The sequence below is a fragment of the Guillardia theta genome (genome assembly GCF_000315625.1).
Source record: "Guillardia theta CCMP2712 unplaced genomic scaffold GUITHscaffold_30, whole genome shotgun sequence".
Taxonomy (NCBI): domain Eukaryota; class Cryptophyceae; order Pyrenomonadales; family Geminigeraceae; genus Guillardia; species Guillardia theta.
The window spans coordinates 158,362-172,318 of NW_005434644.1; the positions used below are offsets into that span (position 1 = coordinate 158,362).

The following is a 13,957-nucleotide window of genomic DNA, read 5'->3' on the forward strand; positions in this document are numbered from 1 at the left end:
GCCAAGTATGGATGAGTCGACTTTGCCAAAGTCTTGAAGCCAAACAAGACCACCCAAAACATGTAGTTTCCGAAGACGTAGACCGTGTCGCACCATGCTGCAACCACCACAAGAGCCAAAAGAATACACCACGGATCTTTCAAGAAAGCATTTTCTTTGTAGAATATTCCTTTTGCTATCATGTGCAACACAACTAAAGCGCTGAAAGACAAGGAGTCAATAGATTTTTGCAATGAATTCATTTGGAGAATACCTGTAAAACCATCTGAAAGCATAATTTGTGCTCATCAGAAGGGTGGCAAACATGGGACGATCCGAAAATGGCTTTTCTTCAGTTTGACATCCAGGGAGCAAACAAGTTCTCAATAGACATGTGGTGTTTTGTTTGTCAAAGAGAGTTAATCCCGCTGCTGATTTGCAGTTGATCCATGCCTTCAAAAGGGAAACAAACGTTAGAGAGTCAAGATTTTACGTATTGGAAGCATGGAACCTTTGCGCAAAGACTGTCGAGCTCTCCTTTTGCGCCATGGCATGAATTCATTGAGATCAATATGCTACGCACACTATTCAGCATGAAGTTTGCACAAAACAAGGCAGCTTACAGATGATAAAAAGAAAAAAGAAAAATCATTCCATCTGTCTTAGTGTCTTCCAAGATGGAGTTAAGAATGTTAGATCCAGAGATGATTAAATCCTTCATAGTCCAATCTGCTATATCACAATCGCAAACTGCCTTGGCAATTCACAGCAGCTATAGATCCCAAGAGTCGACCAAAGCTTCCTATTCAGTTTGCCCTAGTCCTGTGCACCCAGCTTCCTTCCATTGAGCGACGCAACAACGTCGCAGCAGACCGATGTTCAATCTGCCCCTTGCAAGCCACTTGAGATGAGGACCTCAAATCTCACAGAGATATTCTGAGCATCATCTTACCATCAACCTGATGAATGTGATCTTCTTGTCTCAACAAGGCTTGCCACAGGCTTCCATCAAGCCATTCCGCATCGCCCTACCTCGTCGCTCGCCTGCAGCATGGCGCCTCTTCGTGTGGCAAGGGCAGGAACTTGAACGACCTACCAGAAGCAGCGGCCCTACTCTCGCCGATGATCTGGGCCGCCGGCGGGGCCCGGCGTGGGGCCCCCGGGGGCCCTCCCGGGCCCGGCCCGGCGGTTACCGGCGGGGGCCCCGGCGGCGGCGCCGGCGGGCCGGGCCGGGCCGGGGGGGGGGGGGGCCGCGGGCGGCGCCGCTCCGACAAGACCGTCGGCAGCACCGAGTCACAGAGTCAGTCAGGGGGAAGTTCGGATACCGTGCTGCGGCAATCCGACAGGCCCGGCGATTTCAAGCCGCCGTCCGATCGGAGGCCGGGCTGGCCCAGGCGCCAACGCCCGCCGGGGCATGAGTTGCGGCCACTACTAAGAGCCGCTCGAGTTGCCGTGCCATGATTCGGTGGGTGGGGGGGGTGGGGGGGCTCGAATTCAGTCACAGAAGTACATGCCGCCGCCGCGTGATGATCATGGGGAGGCTGGCTCAGTAGGCCCCCCGACTCTCGGCTGAGGCCGCCACCGTCAGCCGGGCGGGTCACCGGCGGTCACGCGGCGGCCGCGTTGCCGCAGTGCGCTAAGTCATTAAACCTGCGGTTGCGACGTAAGAGACGAACCGTCCTCTGTGCAAGAAGAGGTTCTCCTTCCCCTCAGTTTGATCCTCCGGCGCAACTTGAAGTCAGGCTCGCCTCAATATGTTGGAATATGAAATCTGCTGGACACCAAAAAGCGAGCAAAGGAAAGGCAGGAGACGGACAAGCCGGAGGGACGAGAGGGAGGGAGGGAGCAATAGAGAGAGGATCACAGAAGAGCAGACGGCAATGGCGAAGGCATGCAGAACCCGCTTGGACGTTGTCGTCTCCGTTTTGGTTGTTGTGAATGTCATCCATGGTGTCAGCGCTAGCAGCACGATGGCTTTCGGGTCGGTAGGAACCCCGTCTCGTAACAAAGCAAAGAGTGCAGAGAGTCAGTTGAGCAGCTATGACAGGATGATCCTCGCGCATGGTCCACCGAAAACTTCCTCGAGCAGCAGTGGATACAATCCCCAACCAGGAACGCCGACATATCCCGCCAACAGCTATCCCACCAACAGCTATCCCACCAACACCTATCCCACCAACACCTATCCCACCAACACCTATCCTGCTTATGGCAGACAAAGTCCGGTCATGTATCAGGTAAGTGAGATGAAACAAGTGTTCATGAAATCTCATCTTGTTGTAGAATCCTCCCTCGGCTTATCCTCAAACTCAAGGGGCCTCGAGTTACACCCCTACCTTATCCCCTCAATGGGCGCAACCCCCTGCCAGCGCGTTTGCAACGAATGCGAATCCGATGGGTAGTCAGGCTCGATTCCATGCTCACCAGGTCACCCGGGACAAACTGGTCCCCAGAGTGCAGAGCAGCGTCTCGTTCGAGGGGTCGAAGAGTTCCAAGGAGATGTCGGGCGAGGCGAGAAAGCTTGCCAAGATGTCAGCGCAGCTCCTCAGGGAATATTCGCGGTGAGCCTCCCTCTTGCCTCCAGCTCTACGTTGCCCTCAACGCGTACCAGAGCATCAATCTACCGTAACGCCCTAGCCAAGGAGCAGTCAAGGATCCACAAGGCACGGCAGGTCCGCTTGCTCGGCCATGATGGAGACTGTTTCCCCTCCTCATCAGTCTGAGAAACTTGGCAGGCAGCCACCATCGGTGGACTGTACAACAATCGCAGGTGAGAGGAAGCTGATCAGAGGGCCGTTGCACTGACTGCCCGTCCGCAGTCTGAGCGGAAAACCGGTACTCTCTCATGGAATGACTGTTATCTTCGTTATCTGCACCGTCGGCGCAATCTGTGGAGCTTTGTGGTACATGAAGAGGTTTTTCAAGTCGCTGCATTGACGGTCCAATGACGGTGCATACGTGTGTCTTTAGGGACAATGACAAGCTCACCCATCAAAACTTGGAGACCTTGCAGAGTGCTTGATGGCGAAATATTTGGTCTGACTGCGCTCAAGACGGATGATGTCTGCCAACATGATTTGATTGTTTGTCTTTACATTAGTGTACACATTTCCTTCAAATCCCAATCTTTCTCGCTAACGAATCGGATATATCCTCGTAGTTTTCAAGAGGAGCTTGTCCGTCGATCTATAAAACAAGGCTCAATTCCAACATTCGCACCGAAACAAATACCTCGATCTCTGATGTACCGCATTCCTGTAACACACAGCATTTGTGGTCATTAAATCCAAAGTTTGTGGCTGGCAATCAGTGCATACCTTTGCAAGTTTTGTCGATATATGCACTATACTATCCCGGTATGCCTTTATCCGCTATCACAAGGCCTCAGCGACATGGTCCATGCCTTGCGGGAGGGCACACCTCTAAAACCTCCGTTGAGCTCTCTCCCTGCCTCTGCACACAGTGATGGGCTTCTCCCAATGGCGGAGGATCAAGCATGTAATGATAAACTCTTCCTGCCAAGACGGACCAACCGCCAAGTCAAGCACCAAGTCGGCAGCTCAGGGCGACCCACCTGTGGGTACATGCAATGTTCTGAAAGTGATTCTATCTTCCACGATTCGATCTGAAACTTCGATTCTGATCAGAATTTGAGGAGAACACCCTTCTCTGATCATCCGGTCTGCCTGCTCCACGTTCTGCGGCCAACTGTCGATGATCCACCCCTGCTAGGACCGTCAAACCCCTCAGCAGGAGAGGGCAACTCAACCTTTTCTTCGCAGGAAGCATCTTTCAACCTCTCGAGGATCAGCTCCTGGAGAGATTCCTGCCCATCTCTTATTTGACGACTTTGCTCCTTTCCATTCTGCTTCGCTGTGTCCGAGAATCCCGACGCAATATCCGCAGGGCAGACGTGCTCAAGTCCCAGTCGTCGCGAAAGCTGCTTTGACATCAATGATGCGCATTATGATCAAGACAAGGTATCACCATCTCGCAGAGAGTTTTTTTCCCCGAGCCGGGGGGGCCGAGGACGCAAACTTTCAGAACTTTTCAAAAGCGTGAGGTGGATACAATCAGGCAAGGGAATCCTTGGCGCACCATGCCAGTTTTCAAGAGAGTTGATCATATAGAGCACGGGATCATCGGGCTGTTTGATCAGCAGGCGATTGAGGAGTTGGCGGAGAGTTGCGCCAACACTTTGCTTGCTCGCGTAGTCCTTGAGGACATCTATTTCACAATGTCAAAGGTCAGCGATAGGAGCAAGAAGCAGGAGCTACAACTACACATTCACTGGTATGAGGTGAAAGATATTACCAAGATCTCAAGCTTCATGTCAGGCCACATTCAAGCATCTCACCAGCTCGCATGGTTTGAAGATCCTCAGCATTGTCTTCTCCTGCGCTCCTGAACGCCTCCTCCACCAGCCCCGCCGCCATAGTTCCAGCTCCCGACAGCGTGGAGCAACGGCCGATGAGTGAAAAACTTTACTCAAAACATGACGCATCCGACCGGGCCCGCCTCCGCCGGGCGGTGGCCAGTGACTCCTCAGGGCCTAGTGACTGTCGGCAGCCTGGCGGCCGCGCCGCCGGGCCCGGGACCCGGGCCGAGTCGGACTCTGGCATCGGGCGAGTGAGGGCGACCGTCCGGAGCGGCTCCCGGAGCGGCCTGTCCCTTCTCAGCGGCTCAGTGGCAGGCTTCAAGATTCAGGATCCCGAGTCCCGGTCCGGGATGGCGGCAGGCACTAACGGTCAGTCACTAGTCGGCAACACCTCGCCTCAGAGGCGCAGAGGCAGGACCGAGGAAAACTAGATTCCCATCATCGAATAACTCCCTTTCAATTTCATATTTACAATCAGATTTCCAATGAAAAATTTCAAATGTAGGGACACAGAGTCCAATTTCACACGATGATGAGATTGTGACCGAAGAGTCGATTCATGCGACGGCGCCGAGAGGCCTGGCAATGGAGAGGAGAGGGCAGGAGGGAGGAGGGAGGAGACAAGGAGTGCCTGCGAGCAGGAGACAAGAGATCAGGAGGAGATTCTAGTGGTTGAAGAGCGAAGTATGTCAACCAGGTTATGAAAGGATTGCAGCAAGGTGGACGATTGTATGCAAGATGGAGGAACGACGACGACGACTAGATCTCCGACAATGTCGAGAATAGGGAAAACAGAGATGTTGACTCGTCGATATGTTGGATGACTGTTAGGAGTACGAGGTTGTAAGGGAGGACAACTATTCTTAGATTGTTTCAGACACTCAAAAATATCATCTTGTACCCTTTTTCACAAGCTTTCACAGTGGAATAACCTGGTTTCAGGCAATTATGATTGAGATTGCTGACGCCACTGGCGCTACCAATCATGGCATTGGTGTTGTCCTTGCAAACCAAGAGCTGGAGAATGGCGTTCGAATCACTGCTGTACAACCAGGGCAGGTAAGACGAGAAAACAAGCTCACAGGGGATGGAAGTAGTCGAATTGTCACCCACATCAAAACATCACCTCTCGAAGGAGACATTTTTCTCTTTGTCTGTCTGATGCGTAGAGAGGGACAAGCATTCGTGTGAGGGTCTTGTGAGGTGACAGAGTCGTTGCAGGGAGCATGGGCTACCAATGCCTTCGCACCGGGGGACGTCATTACCAAGATCGGTGACCTCCTTTGTGCCGGCATGAGCATCACTTCGATCGAGAAACTTCTCAGGTTCAGTTCTATTCCTTCCCTTACTCTCCTTGGATCCCTCCTCCTCTACCTTTCGAGCATCATCATCATGCTGACTGGGCGCTTCGGTCTCCTTACTGGTGTACAGAGGCGTCGCGGGCACTGTGGTCAAGGTGACGCTGATGAAGAAGGAAGGGACCGAAATCAGTGTGTCTGTCACTCGAGGCTCGTCTGTGTAAGAATTCTTGCCGCGAGGAATTCTGCAAGTTTGCTGAAAATTTCTCGACAGCTACTGGCAGGGAGCACAAGAGCGTGACGAGCTGAAGAACAAGCTAAATGCTGTCATTGCTGAGATGGAGCACATTCAGAGCGACAACAAGATGCAAATGGAGAAGCTGAAGCATGAGCTGGAGGCGATGAAGCTTGTCAACAACAAGACGGAGGAGAATCTGAAGAATGAGGTTAACGCTCACAGCCAGACCAAGAAAACTCTGGACGATACCCGCGCGTCGATGAGCAAGGCCGAGGGAACCATCAAGGCGCAGGAGGCCATCATTAAGTCAAACGTCAAGATGTAGTTCTCATCCTCCTTACTCGAGCCCTACCTGATGTCATGTCCAGTCACGAAGATCTGAAGGCAGACTTGATGAAACTGAGAGACGCCAACGATCTGCTGCAGCAGAAGCTCATCACGCAAGTCAGAGCCCCTGCCTCTTTCTCCACTTTGTGAATTAAAGTCGATCTTCGACCAGGAGAAGTCAAGGGAGCAAGCTGAGACGAGAGAGAAGAGAGCGCAAGATGCTCTTCTTGCCGAAGTGGAGAAGAGTAAGTGTCAGAGTTTTGTTACCTCTCCTCACAAAGCTTCCAGCCAAGTCCTTGGAGAAGAGGAGACAGGAGCTGGAGAAGGATGTGAATGACCTTCGAAACAAGTTCAGGTGTGCTGCTCCATTGGTTTCTGTCGCGCTGATTGCTCCTCCAAGCTCACAGGGAGACCTGATCAAACCCGAGATGGATGCCCTGAAAACGAAGCTGCAAGGTGTGTGCTGCCGTGACACGAAACGATCCACTCCGCATGACAGCCTCCTGCAGAGAAGGAGAAATCACATGAGAATGCCAAGAAGAACATCGAAGAGCTGCAGAAGGAGCTTAAGGACTTGTCGTCGAAGCTCTCCTTGAACACGACCGAGTACAAGTCACTGATGGACAAGAACTCGTCCCTCAACGAAGAGATCAGATCTCTCAAGGATTCGGTGCGACCATATCACCCCCTGCCTCCTCTTCCTTGACATCCTTGCAGCTCGAGAAGTGCAGGAGAGAGCTGAACGAGGTGAAGGAGGTGAAGAGCAAACTTTCGAGCGAGAGAGACATGCTCAAAGGTGTCTGCTTCTTTCTGCTCCTGTGCGAAGTGACCTGGTGACAACCAACAGCAAAATTGACCTCCAACGAGAGCGAGCTAAAGACGACCAAGGACAAGTTTGCAGAGGTGACATTCAGATCATGTTCCGAATCCATCATTGCATCTCCAATCTTTGGACGGGTTTGCTTCAAATGAACCTCTGTTTCAGTTTTTGTCTCTATCTCAATCTATCTTTGGCAGAATTCCAAGAAATTGCAATCACAGAGCACGTCGCTCCAGGAAACTTCACAGACGTTGACCAAGACGCAAGCAGATCTCAAGGCGGCCCAGTCGAGTTTACGTGAGAATTTCATCCGAGCAAGTCAATATTGACGTTCCACGTGGCAGAAACCTGGCAGAAAAAGGCTGAGGATGCGGAGAAGAAAGTCGTGAAGCTGCAGGTGTGGGTTCAGAGCGCATCGAGCAAGTCAAGTCGCTGACCCTTCTCAAGGCTGACATGCAATCGAAAACGCTGGAGGCCAACTCCCTTGAAGCTGAGAACAAGGTCCTTTGCGATCTCGAGAGCTGCTGCTGCTGCTGCTGCTGCTGCTGCTGCTGCACTCCCCCCCTTTCCTCTTCTTGCTTCTGCTCTTATCAACCATCACCACCTTTCCTCGTCTTGCTTTCTTTCACTATGATTGTGTTCAGGAGCTTCGCAAGGTGAAGGAGAAGCATGAGGCGGTTCGTCTGATCAGCGTTACCGCCCGCCCGCTGACGCTCCTTCCAGCTCTCCAAGGATGTGTCAAGCATCCGCAGCGACTGCACGAAGGCCAAGCAACTGCAAGAGGTGAAGAATGAGAGAATGTGTCCATATCGTTGCCCAAAGCCTTGTCGCGTCTCCTGTCTCTTCCTTCCATCCCTTGTTGCCCCTCCCCGTTCCTCAGCTCACTCGATGGTGGAAGGACGCGGACGTGAAATGCACCAGAGCTCTGGTGAGGCGGAAGAGGCGCAGGAAAGAGGCGTGAGACTTGTCGTAGGCAACTCACGACAAGCTGAAAGAAGACTTGGAGAAAGTCATTTCGGAGAGGAATGTGAGTTGGATAGCCAAAATGATTCCTGCTGCTGCTACTGCTCCACCCTCCACCTTAATCTTGTCGTGAGAGTCGCTCCGCATCGCATGACTTGCCCGACAGGATCTCATGAAGAAGTTCACATCAGTCGAGCAAACCATGACGAGCAAGATCGCGGAGCTTCTTCGGGACCACAAGGAGAAGGTGAAGAGAGGGCTGACCAGCTCGCCAGTGGGGCTGACGGCCCTGAAGGTGTGGGAGCTGAACCAGGTCAACATGTCCTTGGAGGCCGACCTGAAGCGGTGAAGGGAGGCTGGTCATACCGTGAAGTCTCTTACAAGGCCGTCGCAGCTACCTCGCGCTCCCCGACGAGTGCGGAGTTGGGATGCGCATCGATGAGATCATGAAGTCCTACGTGCCGGGAGGCCCGTCAGTCCGTCAGATTCGGGTCCTGCTCCTCAGTCCTTTCCCCCATCAGCTTCTCTCCCCTCGCCTCCTCTTTTCCCGCCTGCTCGCTGAAGGACGTTGAACCTTCAGGTGATGGCGCTCACGCCCGGGCTCTCAGCGGACATGTCAGGTAGCAGAAGCAGAGAGGGCGAAGGCGAGGAAGCAGTGGACGGGTGACTGCGGGAGCGGATGGGAGAGTAGAGCAGTAGAGAGGGAAGGAGAGTGAGGGAGAGAGGCAGGGTATGATGAGGTGGTCATGCAGGAGCGATCAGAGTTGGCGACATCCTCTTGGAGGTCAACGGAGTGAAGTGCGAAGATCAGTCGCTCATTGAGGTCACGATGAAATTTCCCACAGCATGTTCCGCTCCTCCTCGCCCTCCTTGTCTCGTCCTCGTCCTCTCCCTCTTCTCCCTCCTCTCCCTCCTCCTTCACCTTCCTGTCTGACGATGATCAACGAAAGGTCCGAGAACTCATCATGGGTCCGCGAGGAACGCGGGTATGTCACGTCAGCGCCTGCTCGCTCTCTGATAGTTTTCTCAGGTGACGTTCAAGATCGAGAGGATCGAAGGGGAAAAGGTCTCCATCTCTGGCAACGAGCTCAACATCGACTTGTAAGTCCTTCTTAATCCCTCCAGCTCTCTTCTGCCCTCCTCCGCCCCCTCCCTCTGCTCTGCTCTGCTTGCTCTGCTCTGCTTGCTCTGCTCTGCACACCTTCCCCTTTGATCTCTATCTCACATTCCTTAGCATCACAATTTTCTCATCCTCACCACCCCACAGGGCTGCAGCGGCTCTTCAGAGTGGCATCTCCACGCCTTCCGAGCTCGCGTCCAAGAGCAACTCCTCTCCCATGAGCCTCCGCGCGGTAGATTCCTCCCCCTCCCCTCCCCCCCCTCTCCCTCGACGTCCTCCCTCCGTCTCTTCCTTCCTCCCTTCCGCCCCCTCTCCTACTCTCTTCCTCTCCGTGTCAGCTTCTGACATGCTCTCAGCTCATCTTCACCGCCACCCTCAAGCGCGGGGCCTGGGGCCCCCACCACTCGCGCATAAGCCCCGAGGAGCAGGACGTCATCGCTCGCGGAGGCTGGACTCACTTCCTCGCCCCCGACGGCAGCTCGACGCCACTTTACTACAGCGCGCAGGTCGAGCTGGAGACTAACGCCAGCAGAAGCTCGCGAGCTGAGCCTGCGAGCGTCAAGTCCTTGTTCCCCTTCTTCTAGCGCCAGCACAGCTGCCCGGGTAGGCGCGATGCCCCAGTGATTCTTTAATGCTGCTCGTATATAATGACGGCAACCCTCTAATCATCGACTCCCGGGATGTCATCCATGGGTACATCCTCACTGTCCGATAACCGCCTGATTTCTGTACATGGCTGCTACCTGTCGGCATGCTCAGCCTGTCCTCCTCCTCCTTTTCTCCTCCTCCTTTTCTCCTCCTCCTCCTCCTTCTCCTCCTCCTCCTCCTCCTCCTCTTCTCCTGCTCCTGCTCCTGCTCCTGCTCCTGCTCCTGCTCCTGCTCGTACAACCCACCGCCTCCCCCTCCTCCCCCTCCTCCCCCTGTTCTTCACCTGTGTCGATGAGGTTGCCTGCTCGGGGCCCTTGTCGTCTCTCACTCTCACCAGCCGAGGAAAGCGCAACGCGATCCCCCTGGACTCATCGACGAGGCCGATGGCCGCCTTGTGCTTGGGAGAGATGGACAGGTCTGCTGCTGCCACCTCCCACACGATCTTGGGCTCGAACCAGACGTTGGGAAGGAGGCCGGGAGAGTCGTCGTACTGAGGAAGGAGCATCACCGAAGTGCAAGGAGCGGAAGGGGTTCGAAGTAAGAGGCGTGAGGAGGAGGAGAAGGAGGAGGAGGAGAAGGAGGAGGAGGAGGAGGAGGAGGAGGAGGAGGGATATGATAGTGGCGGAAGAGGTGGAGGCGGAAGAGGTTGAGGCGGCAGATGCTGGTGGTGGTGGTGATGGTGGTGGTTATGGTGATGGTGATAGTGATGGTGATGATGATAGGAAGGAGAAGGAGGGGGTGGTGATGATGGTGGTGTTGGTGTTTGTGGTGATGATAGGAAGGATAAGGAGAAGGTGGTGGTGATGGTGTTGGTGGTGTTGGTGTAGACCTGGTAGTAAGACTTGGGCTCTGAGATAATGATCGGTTCAAAAGCATCATAAAATTCCTTGAGCTGAGTGTCGCTGATGCCTGTTCCGATCTTACAGATAGCTTCAAAGTCCTCCTGGCAAGACCCACCAAGTCAGCTCCACCAGGTTCCGCACCTCAACTGCTCCCTACCGTCTCCTCGTTGTAGCATGCGAGGAGGAAGGCGCCGTACACTCCCGTCCTCTTCCCCTTCCCAAAGAAAGCTCCGATGGGAACCAGGTCCAGAGAGTCCGTCATGCCATCGATGTAGTCCTTCTTCACCTGTCCACTCGTCAGCTCTCGCCCACAGCACGGAATCCTGCTCGTCGACCTTGAGCCACTTGTGGCTGCGCTGCGCCGGTTCGTAGGTCGAGCTGTCGCCGAAGAGAGTCTTCACCATGAGGCCCTCGCAGCTGTCCGCCACCTGCGCTGAGTTTGACAAGCAACCCTCACCATCATCACAAGTTCGAACCGCGTCGTTGAGAAACGCCAGGATCTCTTCCGTGTCCGAGGCGTCTCGGGATTTGGCAAAGGCAAAGGATCCCTCGACCTCGCTGTGATCCAAGTCAGTTGGCACATGGGAGGAGGGAGGGAATTCACGTGAAGGTGCTCTTGAGAAGCTCTCTCCTCTCGTGGAACGATCTCTTGATGAGCGGGTCCCCGTTGTAGTACAAGATGTCGAAGGCGAACAGGCAGACCTGACCACACGAGCCTGTCAAGTTGCCTGCTGGCTGCAGGACTGGAACACTGATGTACCTGGACAGTGATGGTGTCTTCGTTGGCATCTTTTCTCTTTCGTGTGCTGAGGACCTGAAAGCCGTCAGGAGGCAACGGCGAGCAAGCAAGAAAGGTAGGACAACGGCAAGCAAGCAAGAAAGGTGGGACAACGGCGAGCAAGCAAGAAAGGTAGGACAACAGCGAGCAAGCTCCTCTCTCACCTGGAAAGGTAGGATCTTCTTCGTCTCCCTGTCGTAGGCGACGACCTCTGCGTCCAAGATGAACGACTTGGTCTGTTCCTTGATGACCTGCAAGAATTTTGTGTTGAGCATCCTCTCTCGTGGACCTCGCGCGCTGCTGCAGACCTTCGGCATGAGGGCGATGAGGTCAGGGTACTTGGAGGTGTTGTCCTCGGAGTTCCTGCTGAAGATTCGAACCGTTCCGTCCGGGGTCATGTGGATTTGTCCGCGTTCACCATCATATTTGTACTCGCAGGTGAAGGTCTGATCCGCAAAGCTGCGGACGGGGACGTCGGGCATCAGCTCAACCCTCCAAGAACTTCAAGAATGTTCACCGGTCGAGAACCTCTGAGACCCCCTTGGTCGGGTGCGCGAGCATGGGATGAACTGGGATGCCTGGCTGAAGGTAGCAGCTGCAAGGAAGTGTGAGCGGATCTTTTCGCATCGGTTGCTTGGTGGGCTGACTTGAGCGGCAAGTTGTTGATGGGCTCCTTCAGCAGGACAGGAACGATCTTGTCGTAACAAGGGAGTTGACTGTAGACTTCCCTCAAAGTCTCTGCCGCCTGGAGAGAATCGATCAACTGGTTGAGGAAACATGGGCAGGACACCTTCTCCAGTATCTGCTTGTTGGGCTTCGTCCCTTGTGGGACGCTCAAGGCTATGGAGTGAGCAAGTGCGACGAGAACCTTATCACTTCTTCACACCAGCACGAACATCTCGATCTCAAGCATCACCGTCTGCTCAGCAAGGCCAATCCTCATCTTGCCTTGAAGGTGCCGTACAATGAACTGCGTCTCTATACCCTTGGCAGCGACCAGAAGGGACTTGATCTGACACATCACTTCTCAACGCGATCACGAGGAGCTTCACAGGGCTCACCTTGTCCTTCTTCAAAGTCCCTGAATCTTTCCCCGTCATCTTGGCGATTTGCAGCAGACTTTTGTGTAACGTTTGTACCGTCAGCGACTTCGCTGCAAACATGACCCGCTGTGTGCTCCTCGATTTCATCGCAACAGTTCCAAGATCTCCTACCTGCTCGCCACATCACATCCCAGCACGGGGCAACGAAGCATTCGAACCTTGTCATAATCGCTCTGGATGTCTTTGACCTGCCGGCCAGTTGCCTCAGCAAGCGCCTTCTTCAAGATCATGTCTCCGATGCCCAACTCCACCCCCTCATGTGCGGGAGCAAGCTTGTTCACACACAAGTAAACGCAGAACAGAAGGTCTTCAGGAGTTGTCTCGATGACTGATCGCAGACAGTCCGTCACCAGTGAGATGATTTCCAGCCGCTTCGACTCCTTCTCGACCTTTTCAAACATGGTGGCAAGATGAGAGTATGGAACGGGTTGCCCTGGCTTCCAAGAGAGTTTTCCAGTGTCAAGCATGGAAGAGCGTTTAAGAATCTCCTCCTTAACTTCCTCGTCGTCTTCATCTTGCCCGTTATCGTTCTGGTCGTCGTCAGATGCAGCTTCCTGCTCTCGTGCTGCAGGTTTTGTTTCAGACTTGTCGTTGCTCGCCTTTGCATGGCTCTGAACACGATCAGCTCCTTCCTCTTTCTTGGCTCCTTCCCCTTTCTTGGCAGCTTTCATTGTAACCTCGAACTTCTCATCCTTGGGCTTCCTCGAACTTTCTGGCTGTTCACATCTTTCTTTCTCCAGAACTTCTTCCGCCGGCACAGCGACTGATGAGCTAGACTCTGCCTCGTCCTTCTTGGACGATGGCCCCCCCACCGTCTTCGCCTTATCGGCATCCTCATCGTCGCTGTCTACCTGTCTCAATCTTTTCCGAGTTGGAGGCGTGGCTCGTTCCTCCGTGGTCTTGAGCTTTGCCGGGCTATCGGCTGAGTCTTCTTCATCCTTCTCTTCACACTTCTTGGCCTCCTCAGGGGGCTGAGTCTTGGGCTTGAAGAAAAATTCTATTGTAGATTTCGACGGCATCTAGCGAAGTGAAAAGGATTAAGCGGTATATCAAAGCAGGGCACATCAGCAGAAATCCATGAAGATTTTGTTTCCAATGCTTGCTCATTCGATTCTAATCCGTCTCGAATCAGCCTCCACCCTAGTGACTTCCTTTGTCTGGAGGGGTAGAGGACCGAAAGATTCTCTCATACCCGTGCATTTCACTGAATCACGGTACCCCTATGTCTCGCGTCATCAACGCAAACCTAATGTATCTGCTCCTGCTTTTCTTCTCATCGTCATGAGCGGGCAGCTGTGCCTAGCTTGTATTCATTTTAACAACACCCACACGCTCACCCGTTGAATCTCAAACGCACCACCACCACTTACTCCTCCTCTACTTCCTCCTAATCGCCTCCTCCTCCTGCTCCTGCTCCTGCTCCTCCTGCTCCTCCTGCTCCACTTCCTCAAAATCTCCTCTAC

At 53.8% G+C, this 13,957-nt stretch overlaps 4 protein-coding genes across 4 annotated transcripts; 2 read left to right on the forward strand and 2 right to left on the reverse strand.

Annotated features, from left to right (window-relative positions):
* Positions 1-1,859: 1,859 nt before the first annotated feature.
* GUITHDRAFT_107618 (hypothetical protein) lies at positions 1,860-3,001 on the forward strand (the record flags this gene model as incomplete). Its single annotated transcript, XM_005833337.1, has 6 exons — positions 1,860-2,216; positions 2,263-2,540; positions 2,591-2,651; positions 2,715-2,749; positions 2,799-2,894; positions 2,950-3,001. 6 exons carry the CDS (start codon positions 1,860-1,862, stop codon positions 2,999-3,001), a joined length of 879 nt encoding a protein of 292 aa, XP_005833394.1.
* Positions 3,002-3,093: 92 nt separating this feature from the next.
* GUITHDRAFT_138168 (hypothetical protein) lies at positions 3,094-4,415 on the reverse strand (the record flags this gene model as incomplete). Its single annotated transcript, XM_005833338.1, has 9 exons — positions 3,094-3,165; positions 3,199-3,234; positions 3,297-3,341; positions 3,400-3,494; positions 3,554-3,704; positions 3,749-3,919; positions 3,967-4,025; positions 4,078-4,206; positions 4,337-4,415. The coding sequence occupies 9 exons, from the start codon at positions 4,413-4,415 to the stop codon at positions 3,094-3,096; spliced, it is 837 nt and encodes a 278-aa protein (XP_005833395.1).
* Positions 4,416-5,305: 890 nt separating this feature from the next.
* On the forward strand, positions 5,306-8,670 carry GUITHDRAFT_138169 (hypothetical protein; the record flags this gene model as incomplete). The annotated part of the gene is made up of 21 exons (XM_005833339.1): positions 5,306-5,416; positions 5,579-5,682; positions 5,789-5,813; positions 5,940-6,214; positions 6,262-6,337; positions 6,378-6,465; positions 6,509-6,575; positions 6,621-6,676; positions 6,730-6,890; positions 6,938-7,016; positions 7,068-7,123; positions 7,238-7,337; positions 7,385-7,437; positions 7,488-7,541; positions 7,685-7,717; positions 7,764-7,823; positions 7,921-7,968; positions 8,014-8,067; positions 8,170-8,348; positions 8,398-8,494; positions 8,584-8,670. The coding sequence occupies 21 exons, from the start codon at positions 5,306-5,308 to the stop codon at positions 8,668-8,670; spliced, it is 1,863 nt and encodes a 620-aa protein (XP_005833396.1).
* Positions 8,671-9,824: 1,154 nt separating this feature from the next.
* GUITHDRAFT_157730 (hypothetical protein) lies at positions 9,825-12,961 on the reverse strand (the record flags this gene model as incomplete). Its single annotated transcript, XM_005833340.1, has 15 exons — positions 9,825-9,866; positions 10,055-10,261; positions 10,601-10,714; positions 10,771-10,899; positions 10,949-11,041; positions 11,090-11,171; positions 11,218-11,315; positions 11,374-11,427; positions 11,556-11,642; positions 11,700-11,850; positions 11,909-11,986; positions 12,039-12,259; positions 12,308-12,403; positions 12,453-12,605; positions 12,653-12,961. 15 exons carry the CDS (start codon positions 12,959-12,961, stop codon positions 9,825-9,827), a joined length of 1,914 nt encoding a protein of 637 aa, XP_005833397.1.
* Between the last annotated feature and the right edge of the window lie 996 nt (positions 12,962-13,957).